The sequence below is a fragment of the Stegostoma tigrinum genome, chromosome 12 (assembly GCF_030684315.1).
Source record: "Stegostoma tigrinum isolate sSteTig4 chromosome 12, sSteTig4.hap1, whole genome shotgun sequence".
In the NCBI taxonomy this organism is placed as follows: domain Eukaryota; kingdom Metazoa; phylum Chordata; class Chondrichthyes; order Orectolobiformes; family Stegostomatidae; genus Stegostoma; species Stegostoma tigrinum.
The window spans coordinates 28,178,661-28,202,514 of NC_081365.1; the positions used below are offsets into that span (position 1 = coordinate 28,178,661).

General features: G+C 43.4%; 2 protein-coding genes across 6 annotated transcripts in view; one reads left to right on the forward strand and one right to left on the reverse strand.

The window, feature by feature from the left end:
- The window catches only part of cmss1 (cms1 ribosomal small subunit homolog), a 323,071-nt gene that overhangs the window by 136,509 nt on the left and 162,708 nt on the right, over nucleotides 1-23,854 (forward strand). The gene's annotated exons all lie outside the window — the stretch shown is intronic.
- filip1l (filamin A interacting protein 1-like) overlaps nucleotides 1-23,854 on the reverse strand; it is a 245,810-nt gene that overhangs the window by 123,879 nt on the left and 98,077 nt on the right. For both annotated transcript variants that reach the window (XM_048540835.2, XM_048540834.2), the window contains exon 4: nucleotides 16,258-16,436. In XM_048540835.2, coding sequence (XP_048396792.2) covers nucleotides 16,258-16,436 — 179 coding nt within the window. The remainder of the gene's footprint in view (nucleotides 1-16,257; nucleotides 16,437-23,854) is intronic.

The following is a 23,854-nucleotide window of genomic DNA, read 5'->3' on the forward strand; positions in this document are numbered from 1 at the left end:
AGCACTCGGAGGAAACCCACATGGACACAGGGAGAATGTGCAAACTCCACACAGACAGTCACCCAAGGCTGGAATTGAACCCAGGTCCCTGGCGCTGTGCCGCCCCCATGCAGATTATTAAAAGATGAGCAGTTTCCTTTAATGGTGGAGTATTTTAATTTCTGGGGAGGGTATAAATGTATTGTGTAGAATTACTAAGCTTGCTGGCAATCTGTAAGCTGATCAAGACTGACTTGTGATCAGTAGCCTGAAATAACAGATTAGGATGGAAGTACACTGGAGGCAGTTCAGGGAGACTTATTAGATTGATACCTGGAATGAGCAGGTTGTCAAAGCATGATGAATAGACTGGATTTGGTCACACTGGGGTTTAGAAGAGTGAAGTGTGACCTGGTGGAAGCACGTAAGATCCCGAACAGTTTGACAAAGTGGACAAGAAAAGATGGGCGAATCCAGAATTAGGAGACAAAAACAAAGTTGCTGGAAAAGCTCAGTAGGTCAGGCAGCATCTGTGAAGGGAAAAACAGAGTTAATGTTTTGGGTCCGGTGACCCTTCCTCTGAGCTGAATTAGGAGATATTGTTTTGAGATATTCTCAGTAGAGATGAGGAAAATTATTTTCTCCGGAAGATTGTGTGACGATGGAACTCTCTGACTCAGAAGACAGTGGAAGCAATCGAATATTTTTCAGGGAGGGGTCGAAAAATTCCAGTTGGTTAACTGAAGCAAAAATGTTTGGGGGACGGTTGGAAATGTGAAATTCAACACCCGAACAGATCAGCTACGATCTTATTGAATGGCAGAGCAGACTCATGGGGCAAATAAGCCCAATCTGCTCCTGTTTTGTGTGTCCTCATGTTCATACAACTGGCCAGCCCTATAAGAACTGGGTTAAAATACTACTTAATCTCACATCATTTTTCTTAAAAACTAGTTTATTCAGTCTTCTTACTGGGGACAAGTAAGCGATGCTTAGAATTGCAGAACAAAGAATAATACAATATCAAAATTTTAGCACAGGAAACATACTGTAACAATTTGTGAACTGCACAATTCTAAGCAGAATATCTACATCTTGGCAGATTGAGAAGAATCTGTGGCAGGAAGGGTGACAGCTGCTAACCATGCCAAAATATAATGCGTGTGATGTTAGACAGAGGAACTAAAAGAAGCATTATCAGATATATTGGCATGGATTTAGTGCTACCTCAGTGTTCTCACACACAGTTTTTTCCATTGGGTGGTTGTTTTACGTCTGAAAGGAAACAGCAAATACCTTTCCTAATCATCAAGTCAATATTATTCATAACAGATGATAAATACTGAAGGACTTCTTTGCCATGTACATGTCTCCTGGAGAAATTGCCATATTTATGCCATCGCTTCTGAACATCAGAATATCTTTTTCTTGAAAACATGAGAACCAGGAGCAGGAGTAGGCCATTCGCCCCTTTGAGCCTCCTTCACCATTTAATATAATCATGGCTGATCTTATTGTTGATCTAAAACCTCGCTTCCCTGCCCACTCCCCATAACCCTTTAACCCATGACTAATTAAAAATCGGGAGACAGAAAGGACTGCAGGTGCTGGAAGCTGGAGTCAATATATGTGGAGCTGGTAAAGCACAGCAGGTTAGACAGCATCCAAGGGGCAGGGCAGTCAACATTTCAGATTAGCACCTTTCTTCAGGACTGGGGAAGGAAGCCCAGAAGAAAATAGCCGGGGGAGGATAGGCGAATGCAGGTGGGGGTTATTGTGGTTGCACCACCATCTGTGTGGAAATGTTGCCCTTTAGGTTCCTTTTTAAATCTTTTCCCTCTCACCTAAAACCTATGCTCTCGAGTTTTGGACTCCCCCACCTCAGAGAAAAGATCTTGCCGTTTTACCTATCCATGCTCCTCATGATTTTATTAACCTCTATAAGGTCACCTGTCAGCCTGCGATGCTCCAGCAAAAATAGCCCCAGCCTATTCAGCCTCTCTCCACAGCTCAAACCCTCCGACCCTGGCAATATCCTTGTAAATCTTTTCTGAATACTTTCTAGTTTTATGACATCGTTCCAATTAAAGGGAGAGCAGAGTTGCACACAGTACTCCAACAGTGGTCGAGCCACTGTCCTGTACAGCCTCAACATGACCTCCCAACCCCTGTACTCAATGCACTGACCAAAAATGCCTTCTTCACTATCCTGCCGACCTGTGCTTCCACTTTCAAGAAAGTATGAACTTGCGCTCTAAGGTCTCTTTGTTCAGCAACAGTCCCGAGGACCTTACCATTAAGTGTATAAGTCCTGCATTGATTGGCCTTTTGAAATAGCAGCACCTCATATTTATCTCAATTAAACTCCATCTGCCACTGCTCAGCTACTCCTAGGTTGAGAACAGCCTCTGTTACCAACCTAGCGGTTTGCATGTGTCCAGTCTGAGTTTTCTTTTCAGAACCGTTGAGGAGCTAAATGTCATGCAACCTACCAGCCACCTTGGCTGTTTGAGCCCCGTTGTAACAAGAGAGGTGAAAGTAGATGACACAGCTATCACTTTGGTGCATGGGCCATGGTGGGTGTAGGTGGGTAGTGTTGGTGACTGGAGAGGTAGATTCTCCTGAGTGATTGACTACGAAGTACACCGGGCTATAAGGTTAGTGATATTCAAGCTTGGAGTGAGAGACTGGCACCGCTACCACTGTGTCACACCACTCCCACCGTGTCACACTGCTGTTTGCACCGCTAACACCGTGTCAAACCGCTGTTTGCACCGCTAACACTGTGTCACACCGCTGTTTGCACTGCTAACACTGTGTCACACTGCTGTACACACCGCTACCACCATGTCACACCACTCCCCACCATGTTACACCGCTGTTTGCACCGCCCACACCGTGTCACACTGCTGTTTGAACCGCTAACACCATGTCACACTACTGTACGCAACGCTACCACCATGTCACACCACTCCCATTGTGTTACACCACTGTTTGCACCGCCAACACCGTGTCACACCGTTGTTTGCACTGCTAACACCGTGTCACACCGCTGTTTGCACTGCTAACACCGTGTCACACTGCTGTTTGCACTGCTAACACCGTGTCACACCACTGTTTACACTGCTAACACCATGTCACACTGCTGTACACACCGCTACCACTGTGTCACACTGCTGTGCACATTGCTGCCACTGTGTCACACCGCTGTTTGCACTGTATACGCCGCTGCCACCGTGTCGCGCCGCTGTTCACACCACCACCACCTGGAATTTGTTCACTCAGCCGCTCTCATCCAGCCAATCTCCTACTAAAATTGGTGCAGTCTTTTGCCAGCTGGAGAAGTGATTGTTGAAGATCGCAACATCCAAACTGAAACCAAGTTCATGGTTTACCATGGTCCCTATATTAGATTAGATTAGACTCCCTACAGTGTGGAAACAGGCCCTTTGGCCCAACAAGTCCACACCTCCCCTTGGAGCATCCCACCCAGACCCAACCCCCCATAACCCACACACCCCCTGAACACTGTGGGCAATTTAGCATGGCTGATCCACCCAGCCAGCACATGTTTGGACTAAACACCTCCAACTTCCAGCTCAATCACTGGAGCCAATTATTCACCTGTCCTGCTCATTTCAAACCACTAGCTGCTCTTCCATCCATTTTTTTTGTACTCAACCCTTCCTTTGTCTAATCGGCCTGTTCTCCATTCTGATTTCTCCACAGTACCCCAACTGACCTGCCTGTAATGGCTGGATGAATGACCATGGCCCAATCCCTTGGCAGCAAAGATACATATTCCAGACCCTGGTGCCTGACTGCCTGGGATTAATCCCTGGACTCGTATCAGATGAACCCCTTGACTCATTGTGATGGTGCCTCCCTGACCGAATCTCATCCCCCTTGGCCCCTCTAAGGATTGATCCCCTCTGACTTTCAGACATGGGTGTTTGATTGAAGTACATGCCATACGTTTGCTGCATAAGCTGCTAGTACATGCTGTAGCTGTGGCATTGACGTGACCCAATGCCTCACGAGGTTAAGCCCATCCACTTTATTGCTCAGTACCTAAACCATGACAAGCCACCCACCTCTCACTTAGTGCTAAAAGGAAATGCAAGCTGTCAGCCCCCAAATAAGCACAAAGTGAGTGAGTGCCAAGAAATGAAGCTAATAGCCATTTTCAATGTCAGTATTCTGATTGTTAGTGGAAAATTCCACCCATTGAGTTTATTCAACATACAGTTGAATGCTGCAATGTGCAAACTATCATGTTACTAAAATTAAACATAAGTGATACAAATGGTTTTTTACATCCCGCACATTTCTTGTATTTACCTTCATGTTCATGTGGGAAGGAGAAGTGAGTTCCAGCCTGCAGTGTGATGGTAGGGAATGAATTATGCCAAGAGACTTTCTAACAGTCTCATTACAGTCAGTTTCCTCACAAACTAGTCACAGGCTCCTTTAAACAAATAAATGAAATAAAATTCTGACGTAAATTGGGTCAGACTACTTCGGGAAGTATACAATGTGTTTCTAATGTTATAGTTGAATCAGGTTGTGCCAGAAATGACAAACACTGTGGTTTGCAAAGGACACTCTCTAAATGTATAAATATTACTGTGCTGTAGGCTTTGTTTTTACAGTTAGATAGTGTGCCAATTCAGCAAAGCATCTCATTTGTGTTATTCATTTCTGCATCTGACCACAAGTATGATACCAAAATTAAATAAAACATTTCTGAATTCTTGGTGACTTTAAAACCAACTGGAAGACTTTACAATTTAAGTTTTAATTTTTTGGGGTGAATAATAGCTCTTTCTATTCAAGAATTTTATACTCAACAGACAAAAACAAGTTTTGCTAGTGGTGTATGCACCTTAATCATATCATCACAAACATGTCCAAAATATTAGGATAAAAACGGCTGTCATTCTGGTGTCTTCAAATGTATTCTGAAAGATGTTCAGAATTGTGAAGAGTTGAGCACATTTATTTAACTCGTACATGTGTATAATTGTGCAGGAGCACTATGTCCAATAAATGGTAGAAGAATGAAAATGTATGTGTGTTCCTGTGTTACAGAAAGGATTGCATTTCATACATTCAACTCATAAAGAAAATGAGTTAATTTATAGAAATGCTGGCACATTTAGTTTCTTACTGATTGCAATCCTCATACAACCTGATGGAAAAAATACAACTTTGATATTGAACAATTTAGACTTTGGATTGACCTGATTATTAGATAGTGCTAGAAAATAGAGAGGTTATGCTTCAATTATGCTGGGTTATTGGTGAGATCGCATCTTTAGTACAGAGTATAGTATTGGTCTCTTTATCCAAGGAAGCATATGAATATATTAGAAGCAGTTCAGCAAAGGTTTGCTGCACTAGTGACTGGAATGGACAGGCTGCCTTATAAGGAAGCGTTGGACAGTCTAGGCTTGGATTCATAGAGTTCAGAAGAATAATAGTTGATTTTATGAAAAGTATAACATCATGAGGGGCCTTCATAGAATGGGTGTAGAAAAATGGTGTTTCCTCTTGTGGGAAAATTTAGAACTAGGTGTTGATGTTTAAAAATAAAGAGATACCTATTTAATACACAGATAAGTAGAAATTCTTTCTCACGGAGCGAGGTTGTTGACTTGCTCGCCGAGTTGGCTTGTGTTTGTTCAGACTTTTCATCACCATGCTAGGTGACATCATCAGTGGAGCCTCAGATGAAGCGATGTTATTCTAATCTGCTTGGAATTTATACTGTCTGGTCCACTATGGTGAGTATTGTCATTTCCGGTTTTGATCTGTATGGGTTCATATATGGGGTCCAATTCTGTATGTTTGTTGATTGAAGTGTGGGTGGAGAACTATGCCTCTAGGAATTCCCATGCGTGTCTGTGTTTGACTTGGGCTACTATGGTTACTTTGTTTCAGTTAAACTGATGGCCTTCATTGTCTGAGTGTACTGATATTAAGGAGAGCTCATTGTGCCATTTTGCTGCTAGCTGATGTTTGTGTATTCTGATGGATAGTTTCCTTCCTGTCTGTCCGATGTAATGTTTGTGGCAGTAGCATGCATGGTATTTTGTTAACAATATTGGTTCTGCATGTTGTGGGAATGGGGTCTTTAATTCTTGTGAGTGTTTGTTGTAGAGTGGCTGTGGACTTGTGGGCCACCATGATTCCTAGTGGTCTTAGGAGTCTTGTTGCCAGTTCTGATATGTTGCTGATGTAGGGCAGTGCGGTCAGTGTGTTAGATTGTGCTGTATCCTGTTGTTGTATGTTTTGTAGGCATCTGTGGATGAAATTGCGGGGATATCCGTTTAAAGCGAGGATCTTGTATAAGTGTTCTTCCTCTTTCCTGCGTAATTCTGGAGCATTGCAGTGGGCTTTGGCTCATTTAAATAGTGTTGTAATGCAGCCTTGTTTGTGGGCATTGGGTGGTTGCTGTGGAACTTAAGGATTTGATCCATATACTGATCCGTATGTTTTCTGTATACTGAGGTTTGGAACTCTCTGTTTGTCAATCGCACTATAACATCCAGAAGTGGAAGTTGATTTCTGCTTCCCTTGTGAATTTAATCCCTGTGAATATGCTGTTAATGAGGTGTTGGGTCTCTTCTAATTTGTTGGGTTTAATGATGAGAAATGTATCATTTATATACTGGATCCACAGTTTAGGTTGAACGTGGGGGAGGGTGCTGTGTTCTGGTCTTTGCATGACTGCTTCTGTGATGAGTCCTGAGATGGGTGACCCCATTGGTGCACCACTGATCCGTACACTCAGACAACGAAGGCCACCAGTTTAACTGGGGCAAAGTAACCAGAGTAGCTCAAGCCAAACATAGGCACACACAGGAAGTCCTAGAGGCATGGTTCTCCACCCGTACTTCAATCAACAAACATATAGAATTGGACCCCATATATAAACCAATACAGACCAAAACTGAAATGACACCAGTCGCTATAATGGATCGGACAGTATAAATTCCAAGCAGAGTACAATAATGTTGCTTCATCAGAGGCTCCAGTGATGATGGCATCCAGCATAGTGACGAAACATCTGAAAAAAACAGGCCAGCTCAGCGAGCAAGTCAACAACCTCATCCACAACCTGAGCTACAGATCTTTGCCAAAACTTTCTCACAGAGCATTGTGAGTTTTTGAAACTCTGTTTCCATTGCCTTATAAAGAAGAGTCTTAAGGCAGGGTAGAAAGATGATTAATACACAAAGTGGTAAAAGATTATCAGGGTTGACAGGAATTTGGAGTAATTAGATCACCTATGATCTTATTGAATGGCAGAGCAGACTTGAGTGACATATTCCAGCTACTAATTCATTCGTTTGTATAGGGAATGTTATTGCTTATTATCTGTGAAATATTATTTCTTTACTTATTGAAAATTAGTGAATAACTATTCTTGGACATCTTGGAATCAATCCACATGACACCTTTACTTTAAGTCACTTTTCTTTTCCAGTTCTTCCTGTTATTTTCTTTGTTCTCTCTTGGTCTTCTTCATAAGTTAGTAAAGAATGGTCCGCATAATTTTTGAGGTAACTGCATCATGTAATTATTAGTGAATTTTCCCTATAGATGCTCCATAGCCAAATCGCCAACTCAACATAAGCTTAGCAGAGGTAAGAAATAGTTTTCCGCAAAACGATGCAGTTTCATGAGTCTGACAAATAATTTGGATTTGGGAATTAAAAGTCTCATGTAAAAGTTTGCAAACGGCACCAAATTCAAGAGTGTAGAATTACTCGTGGAAAGGATAATTAGCAAATGAACTTCAATCCAAATAAACGATAGTTGATGCATTTTGGTTGGGAGAATAAAATGACCACATCCTTCTTGCAAAGTAAGTGACTAATTATGGAACAAGGAACGAGGATCTTGAGTGGGGGGTTGTCGTGGTACAAATACACAAATCATGAAAAATTGCACTGTTCTTGAAAAGGCGATATAAAGCAAACGAAACTAGGGTTCATTTCTTGAGGGAAAGAACAGAAAAGCAGCCAGGTTATTATTAAAGGATAGTAGGAACTGCAGCTGCTGGAGAATCTGAGAAAACAAGTTGTAGAGCTGGATGAACAGAGCAGGCCAAGCAGCATCAGAGGTGCAGGAAAGCTGACGTTTCGGGCCTAGACCCTGCTTCAGAAAATCTAGGCCCAAATTCTACAGGAATAGTGCCAGACGACTAGAGGATAGCAAATGTGGTTCCCCTGTTCAAGAAGGGGAGTAGAGACAACCGTGGTAATTATAGACCAGTGAGCCTTACCTCAGTTGTTGGTAAAGTGTTGGAAAAGGTTATAAGAGATAGGATTTATAATCATCTCGAAAAGAATAAATTGATTAGGGATAGTCAGCACGGTTTTGTCAAGGGTAGGTCGTGCCTCACAAACCTTATTGAGTTCTTTGAGAAGGTGACCAAACAGGTAGATGAGAGTATCAGAGATAATGGGAACTGCAGATGCTGGAGAATACCGAGATAATAAAATGTGAGGCTGGATGAACACAGCAGGCCAAGCAGCATCTCAGGAGCACAAAAGCTGACGTTTCGGGCCTAGACCCTTCATCAGAGAGGGGGATGGGGAGAGGGAACTGGAATAAATAGGGAGAGAGGGGGAGGCGGACCGAAGATGGAGAGTAAAGAAGATAGGTGGAGAGGGTGTAGGTGGGGAGGTAGGGAGGGGATAGGTCGGCCCAGGGAAGACGGACAGGTCAAGGAGGTGGGATGAGGTTAGTAGGTAGCTGGGGGTGCGGCTTGGGGTGGGAGGAAGGGATGGGTGAGAGGAAGAACCGGTTAGGGAGGCAGAGACAGGTTGGACTGGTTTTGGGATGCAGTGGGTGGGGGGGAAGAGCTGGGCTGGTTGTGTGGTGCAGTGGGGGGAGGGGACGAACTGGGCTGGTTTAGGGATGCAGTAGGGGAAGGGGAGATTTTGAAACTGGTGAAGTCCACATTGATACCATATGGCTGCAGGGTTCCCAGGCGGAATATGAGTTGCTGTTCCTGCAACCTTCGGGTGGCATCATTGTGGCAGTGCAGGAGGCCCATGATGGACATGTCATCTAGAGAATGGGAGGGGGAGTGGAAATGGTTTGCGACTGGGAGGTGCAGTTGTTTGTTGCGAACTGAGCGGAGGTGTTCTGCAAAGCGGTCCCCAAGCCTCCGCTTGGTTTCCCCAATGTAGAGAAAGCCGCACCGGGTACAGTGGATGCAGTATACCATATTGGCAGATGTGCAGGTGAACCTCTGCTTAATGTGGAATGTCATCTTGGGGCCTGGGATGGGGGTGAGGCAGGAGGTGTGGGGACAGGTGTAGCATTTCCTGCGGTTGCAGGGGAAGGTGCCGGGTGTGGTGGGGTTGGAGGGCAGTGTGGAGCGAACAAGGGAGTCACGGAGAGAGTGGTCTCTCCGGAAAGCTGACAGGGGAGGGGATGGAAAAATGTCTTGGGTGGTGGGGTCGGATTGTAAATGGCGGAAGTGTCGGAGGATAATGTGTTGTATCCGGAGGTTGGTAGGGTGGTGTGTGAGAACGAGGGGGATCCTTTTTGGGCGGTTGTGGCGGGGGCGGGGTGTGAGGGATGTGTTGCGGGAAATACGGGAGACGCGGTCAAGGGCGTTCTCGATCACTGTAGGGTGAAAGTTGCGGTCCTTAAAGAACTTGGACATCTGGGATGTGCGGGAGTGGAATGTCTTATCGTGGGAGCAGATGCGGCGGAGGCGGAGGAATTGGGAATAGGGGATGGAATTTTTGCAGGAGGGTGGGTGGGAGGAGGTGTATTCTAGGTAGCTGTGGGAGTCGGTGGGCTTGAAATGGACATCAGTTACAAGCTGGTTGCCTGAGATGGAGACTGAGAGGTCCAGGAAGGTGAGGGATGTGCTGGAGATGGCCCAGGTGAACTGAAGGTTGGGGTGGAAGGTGTTGGTGAAGTGGATGAACTGTTCGAGCTCCTCTGGGGAGCAAGAGGCGGCGCTGATACAGTCATCAATGTACCGGAGGAAGAGGTGGGGTTTGGGGCCTGTGTAGGTGCGGAAGAGGGACTGTTCCACGTAACCTACAAAGAGGCAGGCATAGCTGGCGCCCAATGGGGTATACTGCATCCACTGTACCCGGTGCGGCTTCCTCTACATTGGGGAAACCAAGCGGAGGCTTGGGGACCGCTTTGCAGAACACCTCCGCTCAGTTCGCAACAAACAACTGCACCTCCCAGTCGCAAACCATTTCCACTCCCCCTCCCATTCTCTAGATGACATGTCCATCATGGGCCTCCTGCACTGCCACAATGATGCCACCCGAAGGTTGCAGGAACAGCAACTCATATTCCGCCTGGGAACCCTGCAGCCATATGGTATCAATGTGGACTTCACCAGTTTCAAAATCTCCCCTTCCCCTACTGCATCCCTAAACCAGCCCAGTTCGTCCCCTCCCCCCACTGCACCACACAACCAGCCCAGCTCTTCCCCCCCACCCACTGCATCCCAAAACCAGTCCAACCTGTCTCTGCCTCCCTAACCGGTTCTTCCTCTCACCCATCCCTTCCTCCCACCCCAAGCCGCACCCCCAGCTACCTACTAACCTCATCCCACCTCCTTGACCTGTCCGTCTTCCCTGGACCGATCTATCCCCTCCCTACCTCCCCACCTACACTCTCTCCACCTATCTTCTTTACGCTCCATCTTCGGTCCGCCTCCCCCTCTCTCCCTATTTATTCCAGTTCCCTCTCCCCATCCCCCTCTCTGATGAAGGGTCTAGGCCCGAAACGTCAGCTTTTGTGCTCCTGAGATGCTGCTTGGCCTGCTGTGTTCATCCAGCCTCACATTTTATTATCTAGGTAGATGAGAGTAAACCGGTTGATGTGGTGTATATGGATTTCAGCTAGGCGTTCGATAAGGTTCCCCACAGTAGGCTGTTGTACAAACTGCGGAGGAATGGGATTGTGGGAGATATAGCAATTTGGATCGGAAATTGGCTTGCTGAAAGAAGACAGAGGGTGGTAGTTGATGGGAAATGTTCATCCTGGAGACCAGTTACTAGTGGTGTACCGCAAGGGTCGGTGTTGGGCCCACTGCTGTTTGTCATTTTTATAAATGACCTGGATGAGGGCGTAGAAGGATGGGTTAGTAAATTTGCAGACGACACTAAGGTCGGTGGAGTTGTGGATAGTGACGAAGTACGCTGTAGGTTGCAGAGAGACATAGATAAGCTGCAGAGCTGGGCAGAGAGGTGGCAAATGGAGTTTAATGCAGACAAGTGTGAGGTGATGCACTTTGGTAGGAGTAACTGGAAGGCAAAGTACAGGGCTAATGGTAAGATTCTTGGTAGTGTAGATGAGCAGAGAGATCTCGGTGTCCATGTACACAGATCCTTGAAAGTTGCCACCCAGGTTGACAGGGCTGTTAAGATGGCATACAGTGTTTTAGCTTTTATTAATAGAGGGATTGAGTTGTGGAACCAAGAGGTTATGGTGAAGCTGTACAAAACTCTGGTGCGGCCGCACTTGGAGTATTGCGTATAGTTCTGGTCACCGCATTATAAGAAGGATGTGGAAGCTTTGGAAAGGGCGCAGAGGAGATTTACTAGGATGTTGCCTGGTATGGAGGGAAGGTCTTACGAGGAAAGGCTGAGGGTCTTGAGGCTGTTTTCATTAGAGAGAAGAAGGTTGAGAGGTGACTTAATTGAAACATATAAAATAATCAGCGGGCTAGATAGGGTAGATAGGGAGTGCCTTTTTCCTAGGATGGTGACGGCGAGCACGAGGGGGCATAGCTTTAAATTGAGGGGTGAAAGATATAGGACAGATGTCAGAGGTGGTTTCTTTACTCAGAGTGTAGTAAGGGAATGGAACGCTTTGCTTGCAACGGTAGTAGATTCGCCAACTTTAAGTGCATTTAAGTCATCATTGGACAAGCACATGGACCTACATGGAATAGTGTAAGTTAGATGGGCTTCAGGTCGGTATGACAGGTTGGCACAACATCAAGGGCCAGAGGGCTTGTACTGTGCTGTAATGTTCTATATGTTCAAATCGTCAGCTTTCTTGCACCTCTGATTTTGCTTGGCCTGCTGTGTTCATCCAGCTCTACTTCTTGTTTTCTCATGTTATTATTAAACTTGTATTGAAACTTGTTTGGAGGAACATGAATAGGCTTGCTGTCCTTGATAAGGAGGCAATGGAGAAGGTACAACAATGGATTTAATAGCATGATATTCGAACCACAAGGTTATATCTCACTGGAAAGATTGAACATGTTGGGGCTCTTGAGGGGTGACAGGATAGAAATCTTTCAGATTATGAAAGGGCTTGATTGCCTAGATGTAGAGAAGATGCTTCTAATTGTAGGAGTTGACCAACATGGAACTATGAATATAAGATAGTCATGAATTGTAGGGAATTCAGGAGAAACCTCCTTATCCAGAGAATCACCAAATGTGTAACCTGCTAGCGCATGTTATTAAGGTAGATTTATTTGAAAGAAATCTAGACAAACAGATGAAAAATAAAGGATTGGAAGGAATTTGAGAAGAAGTGTGAGTAGAATTATCCGTTGGGCTGAACACATTGTTTCTGTGCTGTTAATCCTTTTTAATATGATGTGCAATTCAATTGTAAGAGAGGAAAGTTACATATTGATAATTAAGCAAGAGATTTCAATTTGTAAGATGTGCGTCTTTGCTCACAGCAACTCAAGATGTCATTTCTGGTTCATGAAACCCATTTGTTCAAGTTTACCCACTGTCACTTGAAGCCTTGAAGTTGCGATCCAAATGTTGACCTCCATAACTGATAACACTACAAGGAGGTATTGAATACACAATTAGGGAAATCATATCGAATTTTTATAAAGCTTTGGTTAAACAATAACTAGTGTTGAGTTCTGGCTACCACACCTGAAGAAGGATTTGAGGGTCTATGAGAGAGTGCAGAGGAGATTTTCTTGAATGGTTCTAGGGAATATTTGGTTGGAGAAACTAAGGTTGCACTGATCAAGTTTCTCACCAGCAAACCTGCATGGATTCAGTGGGCCAAGAGTCTCTCACAGTGCTGTCAAGATTTATTGATGACCTGCCATTGACGATGATATTATACATGTTTCAACAATCCATAGTTGATGCTGTTGGTGACAGGCTCCAATGAACATTTCTTGTTCTGACCAGATGCTGAATTGCGAAACCAGGTTCATGGCACTTCAGCAAGTTGCTTTTGTAAACCACTGACCAAAATCTGAATAATAACATGTTCATCATCATTTACCAGCTATAACTCAGTGTCAGTGGTAGAACTGATTTTGACCAATTCTTCAGGGGTTGACTGTTTCTGACATGTTACATAAGAATAGTGCATTGTCACATCTGATACTTGACACAAGAAGTTAAATTTATTAAAGTAGCTATATAATCAATTGAGGATGGTAGCTTTCTTAGGCAGTTAGAAAGAATTTTTAGATAGAAATTGCTGATTCCAGCATGTTCCAAAGTGCATCACAGCCAATGAGGTTTTTTCAAGTATAGTGAAGTGAGTCAATTTGTGCATAGCAAGGCTTGACAAAACTTATTGAAAGAAACAATCACGTATCATGTATCTGTTATGGTGATGTTGATTAATGTAGGACTTTAGATCTGCAGAAGTTTCTGCTTGGCCTAATATGAACTCTTGCAGTAAACTGGCTTATTCTCCAGCTAAAATCCTTCTCCAGCTGGAATCATCAAACCAAAGTGTGGAAGCAGGCTGTTCACCCTATCAAGTCCACGTTGACCTTCTGAAGAGCACCTCACCCACCTTGTCCCTGAAATCCTGCATGTCCCCTGGCTAACCTGCCTAGCCTACACATCACTGGATGTTGTGGGCAATTTAGAATGGCCAACCCATCTAAACTGCACATCTTTGGACTGTATGAGGAAACTAGAGCACCCGGAGGAAACCCACACAGTCACCCGAGGATAGAATTGTTCCCAGATCGCTGGTGTTGTGAGGCTGCAGTCTAGCCACTGAACCACCATGCTGCCCATAGCTATTTTAAATGCTGCACGAAGGCATGAGATTTTAATCATGAACAAAAACAAATTTGCTGGAAAAGCTCAGCAGGTCTGGCAGCATCTGTGAAGGAAAAAACAGAGTTAATATTTCAGGTCAGTGACCCTTCCTCAGAATTCACTTCACTCACTTCACTATATTTCACTTCAGTATACTTCAAAACTACTTTACTGGCTGTCACTGGACCCAAAACATTACCTCTGTTTTTTCCTTCACAGATGCTGCCAGACCTGCTGAGCTTTTCCAGTAGGTTTGATTTTGTTCCTAATTTACAGTATCTGCAGTTCTTTCAGATTTTAATGATATTTTAATCCATCGTAAATCATATAATCTTGAACTTCTGTTTTCTGAATGCAAAGCTCCAGATATAAAATGCAATCGTCAATTAAGTTGAATTATCTTGAAGACCCAGCACTCAATAACTCGTGCCTTTAAAAGTACTCAGATTCAAACGATTAACGTTCCATGCATTAGTGGCCATGTTGCAGTTTCGTTTAGGAATGGTTTAACGCCCTTTTCATTCAGTGCATTTAACTGTTTTTCCAGGACCTCTCATGGTACTAATTATAGATAAGCATCATTAATGTAAACTTTGCTGTCAATCCAGTCAGAGGCCACCTGTATTTAACATTTGTATTATATCAAATTTTGCCTGAGAAGCTTGATCACATAAAAGATACTTAAAACATTTCTGTCTTTTAATTTTGAAGATACATTTATAAGTAAAATTGTATTTTACTTTGGAGAAAACTAACCAGCACCTTTCATAGCTGACTATCAGGATGCCTAACTTTACATTTGGATGTTTAATTTTGAGAATGTATTCAAGAAGGCAAGGCTCCTTGCATTAAAATGATCTTTCAACATGTAATCACTATTTCTCCAGGTAGTCCCTGTTATTAAAATGTTTATTTCAGGTTCATTTGGCAGAACTTAGTTTTAGGGACCACGTTACATGTGCATTGCTCTGAATTTAATATCAATTTGAGAATCTCACAGAATGTGCATGTTTCAAGATATTTTATACAAACCAATTTTAAGTATAAATATATTTGATACATATTTGATATCCTGTTCATCCAATCTGTTTGGCAGGTTCATTTGTGAATACTTAACGTTCCATTATTATATCACCATTTAAACATTTGTTAACTAACCAAGAAACAGAAATAAACCTGTATGAAGGCATCATGCCCAGAAAAGGATTTGTACCTTACCATTTATTTTTGTCTCGACATTTAATTATTCAGAAACACAGTGAAACATGGCACAAGTTTACTGGATTATTTTAAAAAATGTACTTGGATGATGTTAGCATCTCATTGGGAAAAACTTTTCCTTGGTTTTGTTGCTGAATGTGCCTGCTGCTGGATAGGTCCACAATTATCCAGTAATAACAATAAGATCCTTTTAGATATTTTGAAAGCTTTGTTTAGTTGTCCCTTGTTTAACATTATTTCCCAGCACTTGCAGAGACAAAAGGCTTGATCTTTGAAGGGGCAGAGAGGCAAGCACTGAAGTGAAAGGCCCCGCAATGTTTCACTGCTGACCGGAAGTGCCCAGCAATTTTCCAGGCTGTTTTTGAATGAGTTGGTTCAGAGGGTACAGTGGTGACATTTATCTGGCAATGAGTGGCAGGAAGCCTATTCAAGAACCTGAAGGGTCTATTGAGGCCCACTAGAGTTTTGCACTTGGCATTCAGGCATCCACTGAGGCTGAAACCAGACCACAAAGGTCGGGGCAGGCCTCCCACAGCAGACTGGGTGGGGACAGTGAAGGTTGCCCGTGCTGTATCCTACAGGGTACTCTCATCATCAAAGCTACCCTGGGTAGAAAGCTACACCTGAGATTGCTGGTCATCCTGTATGGGCTGGGAGCGTCCCCCTTCATCATAGTGATGTGGTAGGTATGGGCTCTTGTGATCGAATATTTTTAAAATCTCCATCTCATTCACCTGCCTATATTGGGATCTCCGACCTCTGACAATGGAGCTGCTGATCTCTCATTGCTGGAGGGTCACCTAATGATTCTGCAGCCTCAAGAGTAATGCATTCGTCTGAAATTGGATTGGGCTCCTGGAGTTGGCCACTTAATAACGTCATTTCCAAGGTCCCCCTCACAAGCAGGTTTGGAATCTCCACCTGAAATTCATATCTAGAACAACAAAAAATCCAGCCCTTTGTTTACAGCATTTGGCGAGATCTGAGGATTAATTTTCTGACATACCGTTCACGTTCTTGTTCAAGGAGATTGGTAAATTCATCACTCTTTTCCATATAGTCCACATGCTTCTTTTTCTCATCCTCCAATTCCTCTACAGTCTGTCTGTGAGATCTTTCTACCAGAAGGAGTTGCTCTAACATCCGTCTGTGGGTCTCTTTCTGTTTTTCAACCAGCTTGTCGAGCTGTATAAGGAGCAAATGTGCATTCCATTATGTACCAAATGAAAAAAAAACTACTTGCCGCACATTTTTATTGCTTTTTCTATAGGAGTTCTTCCATACCTTGAGCATTATACAATGGAAAATAATAAGAACAGCTGGGTCAAAAACAGTTTAAGGATTTCATATGTGCCTTGTTCACAGTGGAAACTATGACTGTTACTTCACGAAAAAAACTTGCACTTCCCTAGCTCAGTGAAGAGCCTATGTAGCACTGGCAGCTAGCATAATGAACACTGAAAGGCATCAGATTCTGAGAGGACTAGACCGTGCAAATGGTCAGAGAATGTTTTCCTTCATGGGAGAATCCAGCAGCAGGGGCACAGTTTCAAAATAAGAGGTCTCCCATTTTTTAAAAAAGATTAGGAGGAATTTCTTCTCGCAGAAGACTGTTTGGAATTCCCTATCCGTGAAAGGAATATGACCCGAATTCACCGAGTCGATGAATATATTCAAGGCTCAGCAAGGCAGAATTTTTAGCTACAAAGGAGTTGAGGCCTATAGGAGCTGGCTGGAAAGTGAACTTTAAGCCACAATCAGATCAGCTATCATCTTCATGAATAGTGGACCCAATAACCTTCCCAATTTCCTATGTCCTTATCATGAAGTGGGAGCCTAGTGACATTAGAGGATCTATCTATGAACATAGAAGATTACAGCACAGTGCAGGCCCTTCGGCCCTCGATGTTGTGCCGACCTGTCAGACAGATCTCAAGCCCATCTAACCTACACTATTCCATGTACGTCCATATGCTTGTCCAATGATGACTTAAATGTACCTAAAGTTGGCGAATCTACTACCGTTGCAGGCAAAGCGTTCCATTCCCTTACTACTCTCTGAGTAAATAAACTACCTCTGACATCTGTCCTATATCTTTCACCCCTCAATTTAAAGCTATGCCCCCTCATGCTCGCCGTCACCATCCTAGAAAAAAGGCTCTCCCTATCCACCCTGTCTAACCCTCTGATTATTTTATATGTTTCAATTAAGTCACCTCTCAACCTTCTTCTCTCTAATGAAAACAGCCTCAAGTCCCTCAGCCTTTCCTCGTAAGACCTTCCCTCCATACCAGGCAACATCCTAGTAAATCTCCTCTGCACGCTTTCCAAAGCTTTCACATCCTTCTTATAATGCGGTGACCAGAACTGTACACAATACTCTTAGTGCGGCCACACCAGAGTTTTGTACAGCTTCACCATAACCTCTTGGTTCCAGAACTCAATCCCTCTATTAATAAAAGCTAAAACACTGTACGCCATCTTAACAGCCCTGTCAACCTGGGTGGCAACTTTCAAGGATCTGTGTACATGGACACTGAGATCTCTCTGCTCATCTACACTGCTAAGAATCTTACCATTAGCCCAGTACTTTGCCTTCCGGTTACTCCTATCAAAGTGCATCACCTCACATTTGTCTGCATTAAACTCCATTTGCCACCTCTCTGCCCAGCTCTGCAGCTTATCTATGTCTCTCTGCAACCTACAGCTTCCTTCATCACTATCCACAACTCCACTGACCTTAGTGTCGTCTGCAAATTTACTAACCCATCCTTCTACGCCCTCATCCAGGTCATTTATAAAAATGACAAACAGCAGTGGACCCAACACCGACCCTTGCGGTACACCTCTAGTAACTGGTCTCCAGGATGAACATTTACCATCAACTACCACCCTCTGTCTTCTTTCAGCAAGCCAATTTCCGATCCAAACTGCTATATCTCCCACAATTCCATTCCTCCGCATTTTGTACAATAGCCTATTGTGGGGAAACTTATCAAACGCCTTGCTGAAATCCATATACACCACATCAACCGGTTTACTCTCATCTACCTGTTTGGTCACCTTCTCAAAGAATTCAATAAGGTTTGTGAGACACGACCTACCCTTCACAAAACCGTGCTTACTATCCCTAATCAACTTATTCTTTTCTAGATGATTATAAATCCTATCCCTTATAACCTTTTCCAACACTTTACCAACAATGGAGGTAAGGCTCACTGGTCTATAATTTCCAGGGTTGTCTCTACTCCCCTTCTTGAACAGGGGAACCACATTTGCTATCCTCCAGTCATCTCACACTATTCCTGTAGACAATTACGAGTTAAAGATCAATGCCAAAGGCTCAGTAATCTCCTCCCTGGCTTCCCAGAGAATCCGAGGATAAATCCCATCCGGCCCAGGGGACTTATCTATCTTCACCTTCTGAAGGATTCCTAATACCTCTTCCTTGTGAACCTCAATCCCACCTAGTCTAGTAGCCTGTATCTCAGCATTCTCCTCGACAACATTGTCGTTTTCTAGAGTGAATATTGTTGAAAAACATTCATTTAGCGCTTCCCCTATCTCATCTGACTCCACACACAACTTACCACTACTATCCTTGATTGGCCCTAATCTTACTTTCGTCATTCTTTTATTCCTTAAATACCTGTAGAAAGCCTTAGGGTTTACCCTGATCCTATCGGTCAACAACTTCTCATGTCTCCTCCTGGCTCTTCTGAGCTCTCTCTTTAGGTCTTTCCTGGCTACCTCGTAGCCCTCAAGTGCCCTAACTGAGCCTTCACATCTCATCCTAACATAAGCCTTCTTCTTCCTCTTGACCAGAGATTCCACCTCCTTCATAAACCACGGCTCCCACATTCTACAGCTTCCTCCCTGCCTGACAGGTACATATTTATCTAGGACACACAGGGACTTTTCCTTGAATAAGCTCCACATTTCCAATGTGCCCATCCCCTGCAGTTTCCTTCCCCATTCTATGCTCCCTAAATCTTGCCTAATCTCATCGTAATTGCCTTTCCCCCAGGTATAACTCTTGCCCAGTGGTATACACCTATCTCTTTCCATCACTAAAGTAAACATAACAGAATTGTGATCGCTATCACCAAAGTGCTCACCTACTTCCAAATCTAACACCTGGCCGGGCTCATTACCTAGTACCAAATCTAATGTGGCTTCGCCCCTTGTTGGCCTATCTACAAACTGCGTCAGGAAGCCCTCCTGCACACACTGGACAAAAACTGACCCATCTATAGTACTAGAACTATAGTGTTCCCAGTCAATATCTGGAAAGTTGAAGTCCCCCATGACAACTACCCTGTCTCTCTCACTCCTATCGAGAATCACCTTTGCTATCCTTTCCTCTACATCTCTGAAACTATTCGGAGGCCTATAGAAAACTCCCAACAGGGTGACCTCTCCTTTCCTGTTTCTAACCTCAGCCCATACTACCTCAGTTGACGAGTCCCCAAACATCCTTTCTGCAACTGTAATACTGTCCTTGACCAACAATGCCACATCTCCGCCCCTTTTGCCATCTTCTGTGTTCTTACTGAAACATCTAAATCCCAGAACCTGTAACAACCATTCCTGTCCCTGCTCTATCCATGTCTCCGAAATGGCCACAACATCGAAGTCCCAGGTACCAATCCATGCTGCAAGTTCACCCACCTTATTCCGGACGCTCCTAGCATTGAAGTAGACAGACTTGAATCCAACTTCTTGCTTGCCGGTGCCATCTTGCTTCCCTGAAACTTTATTTTGGGACCACCCTACTCTCAACCTTTTCTATAGTCAAACTACAATTTGAGTCCTCTGAAAGCTATGAACATATAGAGGCTGAAGTGAATTGTCATTGGGCTCTTGGTAAATGGTTGGTAGGTGGCAGATTTTCTAGCAGCCCATGTCAAGTGGCAAATTAAATGTGTATTTCATCATCTGAATGCTTTTTGGCTCAATAGAAATTATGGAGTGAATCTTAACACTTTTTAGTTAAGTGTGATTTGCCTGAATGTTTTTAGAGGCATTGTTGCTGTGAGACCTCGAGACGATTTCTTGTCGAAGCTTATCATTAACTAACTTAACCTGCCTCTCTGTCATCCCTTGTTTCAAATTCTATCCCTGTTGTACCATGCTCGGCGCCCAGTACAAGTCACCACTACCAGGATATCCTGGATTTGCTTGGAATCTTTTCACCCATGTAATCTATAAAAGCTGATTGTGCAGCCTACTGTCTGTCTGGAGCTGCCCTACATAGTTCCCCACTTTGGCCTTGGATCTGGTAGATGGGGAAATTACCACCTTGTATTGTGGTTAGCGAGCTGTAAGTTCTGGTGGACAGGGTGGTGCAGATATAAGATATCGTTTTGCCCCAACAGCAACCAAAGAGGCCACTGGTTCATGCCGGCCTGGTCAGAGTTTGCCACCTTGGTTAGTGCAGTCTCAGCCATCTGGAGGAATGCCCAGCTCTGTAGGGATAAGATCAATGTCTTTCTCCACTCCACGAGTGCAATCGTCATAATCTTCTTCCAGCTACCCCACACTCACACTCTCTCTCCACTGCCTGTCAAGGCTCATGATCTGTCCCTCTAACTATTGCCTGAAGCATATTCCCTCACTTGTTGTCACCCACTAGCACTAACCACTGCATGGCCTGTGTGCTGTGGGCAATTTAACATGGCCTTCTCACGGGGCACCTGCACCACAGTAACAGCTGTGCCACCCCCTTTTCATCTCCTTTAATACCTGCCAGTCTCTCATTCCAGGAGGAATACGGCCCATAACAGGGTAGAAGGAATTATAACAGGTGGTGGGCTGCATGACATTCAACACTTTGCCCATTATGAAGAGAGACCCTGTCTCTGACAGCCCTGAATGGCTGACTGACCATGTTTAAGACCCTGGACTTCTATCAGAGTCTGTCCTTGACCTACTGTGTCAGGAGTGCCTGAGCAAAGGCAGTCTTCCTTGATTCAACTGGGGTCTGTTGTCAACCATGACAAGCTTCCTAGATCTGTGTCTGTGTGAAATGGCAAGATAGAACTGAAATGAGCCTGATATGTCTGGCAAAGATGGCAAAATGGATAAAGCCAATGCAAGGCAGGGACACTATGAGCATCCAGGTAGTCAGAGTGAGTAAGCACTATGACAGCAAGCAGAGAGCCCAGAGGCACAGTCTGGCCTAGTCCATGAGCTGGGTGCATGTCCCTGAACACAAAGTGCCCTTGCTGCAGTATTACAATGATAGTTGTCGGTGCAGCATTAAAAAAAACAGGAACACTCTGTAACTGGCTTAAATGGAAACTCACCACAGACCAGTGAGAAATTCACCACACCGTTCGACAAAAGCATGAAAGGTACAGGGAGAGTGAGAAACTGGGGTCCGAAATAACTGCTGAACAGAAAATAGGTTAATTACATACGATTGGGAGCAGAGTTGGCTAGAGTGGACTGGGAATGTACTGTTGCAAATATTGCAGATGACACAAAAGTAGGTGAGTGGAAAGTAGTGACAATATTATAAGGTGTCCACAAAGGCAAATAGGCAGTTTAATTGAGTGAGTAAAAATTTGGTCGATGGAATATAAGTGGGAAAATGTCAGATTATACACATTGGCAGGATGATTACAGGAACCAAATATCATTAGATTGGGGAAAGTTGAAGCACAGAATGATTTAGGAGTCTAGTACATGAATCACAATGAGCTAGCATCAAAGTTCAGTGGGTAACTGGGAAATCAAATGGCATTTTGGCTGTTATTTCAAGCGAATTAAAAATAGGGAAGTCTTGCTGAAACTATATAAGGCATGAATCAGGCCACATTTTTATTACTGTGAACAATTTTCATTCATTTATCTGAGGAAAGGTATAGTTGCATTAGAGGTAGTCCAGAGAAAGTTCTCCCATGTATGGAAGAACTGGTTTATGAGGAGAGATTGAAGTAAATTGGGCATGCATTGACTTGAATTTCTAAGAATGAGAGGTAACCTTATTGACCAGATTCTTTGGAGGCTTGGTAGTGTAGATGAGGAGAGATCTTAGTGGGAGAGTTTCGGATTTTAGGACACAATCTCAGAGGAAGATGTCAAACATTTTAAAAAAAGGGTGAGGATTATTCTTTTTCTGAGAGTTGTGAATCTGTGGAATTCTTTATCATAGAGGGATTTTTGCTGAATTGTTATTCTTTCTAGATAGATGAGCTGTCAAATTCCAAAGCAGATGACTGCCTGCTCATAATTTGTCATTTCATTCTACAATAAATTTACAACCTGGTTTTGCAGCCTTCCTCAGAAGCCTCTCTAGCTTTTTGAGACTTAAAAAGCACACTTGTAGATGAGATTCAGTTCTCACAAAAATGATATCGAGGAAATTATTGTTCATGTTGATGTTTAAATACCAGTTAATTGCTTTTCATTTTTTTTCTCTCTATTTAACATAAATAAACCCTTCAGTCATCGATGGAGTTTTAAACCCAGATGACTTAAATGCCATTTGCAAAGTAAATCAAACTAATACACTTGAACACAAAAATTATATGGAAAAAAATGACTGGATGAATAACTTACACTGGCTAAGAAAGAACTGTTATCAGAGGGTTGATCTTCTTGCTTTGACAAATGTCAATGATTATATTTAAACATGATGAGGTTGAATTAAGGAGGAACCAAGCTTTGGACTCCTTATTTTTACACAGTGGCTTTGCTAGAAATTGTTCATGTTTGTCGCGTGGCGACTTTACCAGAGCTGGCTGTTATGTCTCTTTTCATCAAGCAGCCTGCCAACAATAACTGCTTGAGTTCATACATGAAGAATAATTACTTAGGTGAGCCTAAACCAGTGCTGCCATCATCAATTTGAAATTGTGCCTTTCAAGAAATGAATGTAGAAAGTTGTCAGAAAAATCATGGTTAACTGCATGAAATAACAGGTAAACCACCGTGAGCTTCTCTGTGACCAGTCACTAAAATGGAAGACTGAAGAATATCTTCTAATTTCAGTGTAGACTTAATTCCTTAAATAACAAGGTGTAGAGCTGGATGAACACTGCAGGCCAAGCAGCATCATAGGAGCGGGAAAGCTGACGTTTCGGGCCTAGACCCTTCTTCAGAAATCATTTCTGAATAAGGGTCTAGAAGGGTCTAGGCCCGAAACATCAGCTTTCCTGCTCCTATGATGCTGCTTGGCCTGCAGTGTTCATCCAGCTCTACACCTTGTTATCTCGGATTCTCCAGTATCTGCAGTTCCTACTATCTCTAGACTTAATTTCTTTCCCATTTTACGAAACAATGTTCAGTTGATTTTAATTGACATCTCAACTTAAATAGAAGATTCCCTTGAAAATGACTGTTTGTGATTTGTAGAAACTCAGCAATGGAAAATGCTGCAGGTTCAGATAACAAAAATAACAGAACTGTAGATTACAAAAGGAAGCCATTTAGCCTTTCGAGTCTATGCTGTCTCTTTAACATAGCATTTGAGCTCAGTTCCACATGCCACTTTTTCGTCATAGCTTTGTAAATTGTTACCTCGAATACTTGTCCCACTCCACTTAAAATTTGTACATCGCATCAGCTTCCACCATTTCAGATAAAGTATTTCAGAT